The sequence below is a fragment of the Volvox carteri genome (assembly GCF_000143455.1).
Source record: "Volvox carteri f. nagariensis unplaced genomic scaffold VOLCAscaffold_96, whole genome shotgun sequence".
In the NCBI taxonomy this organism is placed as follows: Eukaryota; Viridiplantae; Chlorophyta; class Chlorophyceae; order Chlamydomonadales; family Volvocaceae; genus Volvox; species Volvox carteri.
This window is the reverse complement of record NW_003307639.1, coordinates 230,201-232,893: the sequence shown is the minus strand read 5'-3', so window position 1 is coordinate 232,893 and position 2,693 is coordinate 230,201. Positions and strand designations below refer to the sequence as shown.

The 2,693-nt window shown below is 60.9% G+C and overlaps 3 protein-coding genes across 3 annotated transcripts in view; 1 reads left to right on the top strand and 2 right to left on the bottom strand.

Moving 5' to 3' along the window:
- Positions 1 to 544, bottom strand: part of VOLCADRAFT_99823 (uncharacterized protein) — a gene marked incomplete at both ends in the record, with an annotated part of 5,585 nt that extends 5,041 nt beyond the window's left edge. The window contains 2 exons of the mRNA XM_002958489.1: positions 4 to 168; positions 510 to 544. Of these exons, the coding sequence (XP_002958535.1) occupies positions 4 to 168; positions 510 to 544 (200 nt within the window). The remainder of the gene's footprint in view (positions 1 to 3; positions 169 to 509) is intronic.
- Positions 545 to 1,453: 909 nt separating this feature from the next.
- Positions 1,454 to 2,068, top strand: VOLCADRAFT_69566 (uncharacterized protein; the record flags this gene model as incomplete). Its single annotated transcript, XM_002958508.1, has 1 exon — positions 1,454 to 2,068. A coding segment is annotated over one exon (615 nt), but the record flags the coding sequence as incomplete, so codon positions are not given.
- A 31-nt stretch (positions 2,069 to 2,099) lies between these two features.
- On the bottom strand, positions 2,100 to 2,456 carry VOLCADRAFT_69561 (uncharacterized protein; the record flags this gene model as incomplete). Its single annotated transcript, XM_002958488.1, has 1 exon — positions 2,100 to 2,456. A coding segment is annotated over one exon (357 nt), but the record flags the coding sequence as incomplete, so codon positions are not given.
- Positions 2,457 to 2,693: the final 237 nt, after the last annotated feature.

The following is a 2,693-nucleotide window of genomic DNA, read 5'->3' as shown; positions in this document are numbered from 1 at the left end:
AACCTGGGCTCGCTCAGTCGCAAATGCCGCAAACTTCCAGAATGAAATTCGATTACACTAAGACATCCGTCTAGTGTGTTGTGATCGTTGTGTTCCACTCTCGCCACCCAGGCATCATGACCCAGCAGGTCAGTGTCAGTGCTCTTGTTGGCGCTGCGGATAACCACCCTGAAAGTGGGGAGGGGGGAGAAGATGGGGGAGGAGATGGGGGAAGAAGGAGGTGATTTTTTCCCAACTCGACTCTTTCAAGAGCCCCAGGTTGGACACTGGTTTGTTTCTTGGCGCCAATTAGATTGAGAAGCCATGAGTCGTCGCTGTCAATGTAACTAAGAGATTCAGTTTGATTGTTCGACAATTTCTCAATGTTGATAAGCGGATATGTAAAAATGCGTATAGATCTAAAGGAGTTTCAGTGCGCGGGCGCACGGGCCGCCTTGCGGTTTCAACCAGCAAAAAATATAAAGATCGTTTTGATGTAGTCTTTGCGATTCCGAATTGAGCCAGCTCACCCTTTGTGTGTCATCTGAGTTGGTTGCACTTGCATGTTGGTTTTTTCAGAAGTACTGGATACGGTGAAGGTGGTTGCTGAGGTTGTACGGGTCCAAAGTGGGACGAAGGTTGCATTTGGTGGGAGAGGAAGTGTGGAAGGTATGTTTTTATTACAGAGACTTAAGGTGCTTGATAGAGATTTGAGGCGTTTATTTGGCCAGGATCAGGCCCAATCTTGCCATCGTTCGGAGACAGTCGGTGTGTATGCGCACCGCTTCTCCCTTTCTCCCACTTCTTACCTTAATTTACTGTATAACCTTCTCCTTATATTATAGTTTATTCAGCGTCCTTTCTGACGCGCGGCACACCAACTTCCGAAACACAAATTGCTGCTGCGCAAACTTCTTGACGCGACGTCGCCTACGATCTCCTGGGGATCAACCTACTCTACTTCATCCTTTACAGACGTCAAATTCGCTGCTGCCTTTGTGGACAGTGCAAATTTCCACCATCCCGTGGAGCGGACATTTTCGCCCTCCCTCACCGTTGCCTACCCGCCCTTAACTGGGCGGGGTTGATCCGGGGAGGGATTCAAGAACTCTTTTCGAAGGTGACCGGAATACAGCCGGGATGCAGTAGATGACATCTAAACAAGCCTGGATGACTCAAGCTGGAGTGTCACGGTTATGATTCCCATAGGGCTATATGATGAAGGAGACGATACCGCGCAAGTAACAGGAATCAGGCGCGGTGCCTCATGCCGACCGCAGGCGATTCATGGTAAGGCCGGGCACTCAGGTTTGGGTGCTGCGGATATGACCACGCTGTTACAGGACGACCCGGATAAGGTGTCGCGGATGTGATCAAAGTGAAGCCTGAGGGCCCAGCTCTGGGGTGTCGTGGGGTCGACGTTAGTAAGGTCTCAGGGCCCTTGCTGGGGTGTCGCGGATGCGACTGAAAGAGGCCCGGAGGGCCCATGCTGGGGTGTCGCGGATGCGACTGGAAGGGGCCCGGAGGGCCCATGCTGGGGTGTCGCGGATGCGACTGGAAGGGGCCCGGAGGGCCCATGCTGGGGTGTCGTGTATGCGACTGGAAGGGGCCCGGAGGGCCCATGCTGGGGTGTCGCGGATGCGACTCGAAGTGGCCCGGAGGGCCCATGCTGGGGTGTCGCGGATGCGACTGGAAGGGGCCCGGAGGGCCCATGCTGGGGTGTCGCCGATGCGACTGGAAGGGGCCCGGAGGGCCCATGCTGGGGTGTCGCGGATGCGACTCGAAGGGGCCCGGAGGGCCCATGCTGGGGTGTCGCGGATGCGACTCGAAGGGGCCCGGAGGGCCCAGGCTGGGGTGTCGCGCATGTGACTGGAAGGGGCCCGGAGGGCCCATGTTGAGGTGTCGCGCATGCGACTCGAAGGGGCCCGGAGGGCCCATGCTGGGGTGTCGCGGATGCGACTGGAAGGGGCCCGGAGGGCCCTTGCTGGGGTGTCGCGGATGCGACTGGAAGGGGCCCGGAGGGCCCATGCTGGGGTATCGCGCATGCGACTCGAAGGGGCCCGGAGGGCCCATGCTGGGGTGTCGCTGATGCGACTGGAAGGGGCCCGGAGGGCCCAGGCTGGGTGTCGCGGATGCGACTGGAAGGGGCCCGGAGGGCCCTTGCTGGGGTGTCGTGGATGCGACTGGAAGGGGCCCGGAGGGCCCATGCTGGGGTGTCGCGCATGCGACTGGAAGGGGCCCGGAGGGCCCATGCTGGGGTGTCGCGGATGCGACTGGATGGGGCCCGGAGGGCCCATGCTGGGGTGTCGCGGATGTGACTGGAAGGGGCCCGGAGGGCCCATGCTGGGGTGTCGCGCATGCGACTCGAAGGGGCCCGGAGGGCCCATGCTGGGGTGTCGCGGATGCGACTGGAAGGGGCCCGGAGGGCCCATGCTGGGGTGTCGCGCATGCGACTCGAAGGGGCCCGGAGGGCCCATGCTGGGGTGTCGCGGATGCGACTAGAAGGGGCCCGGAGGGCCCAGGCTGGGGTGTCGCGCATGCGACTGGAAGGGGCCCGGAGGGCCCATGCTGGGGTGTCGCGGATGCGACTGGAAGGGGCCCGGAGGGCCCAGGCTGGGGTGTCGCGCATGCGACTCGAAGGGGCCCGGAGGGCCCATGCTGGGGTGTCGCGGATGCGACTGGAAGGGGCCCGGATTGCCCAGGCTGGGGTGTCG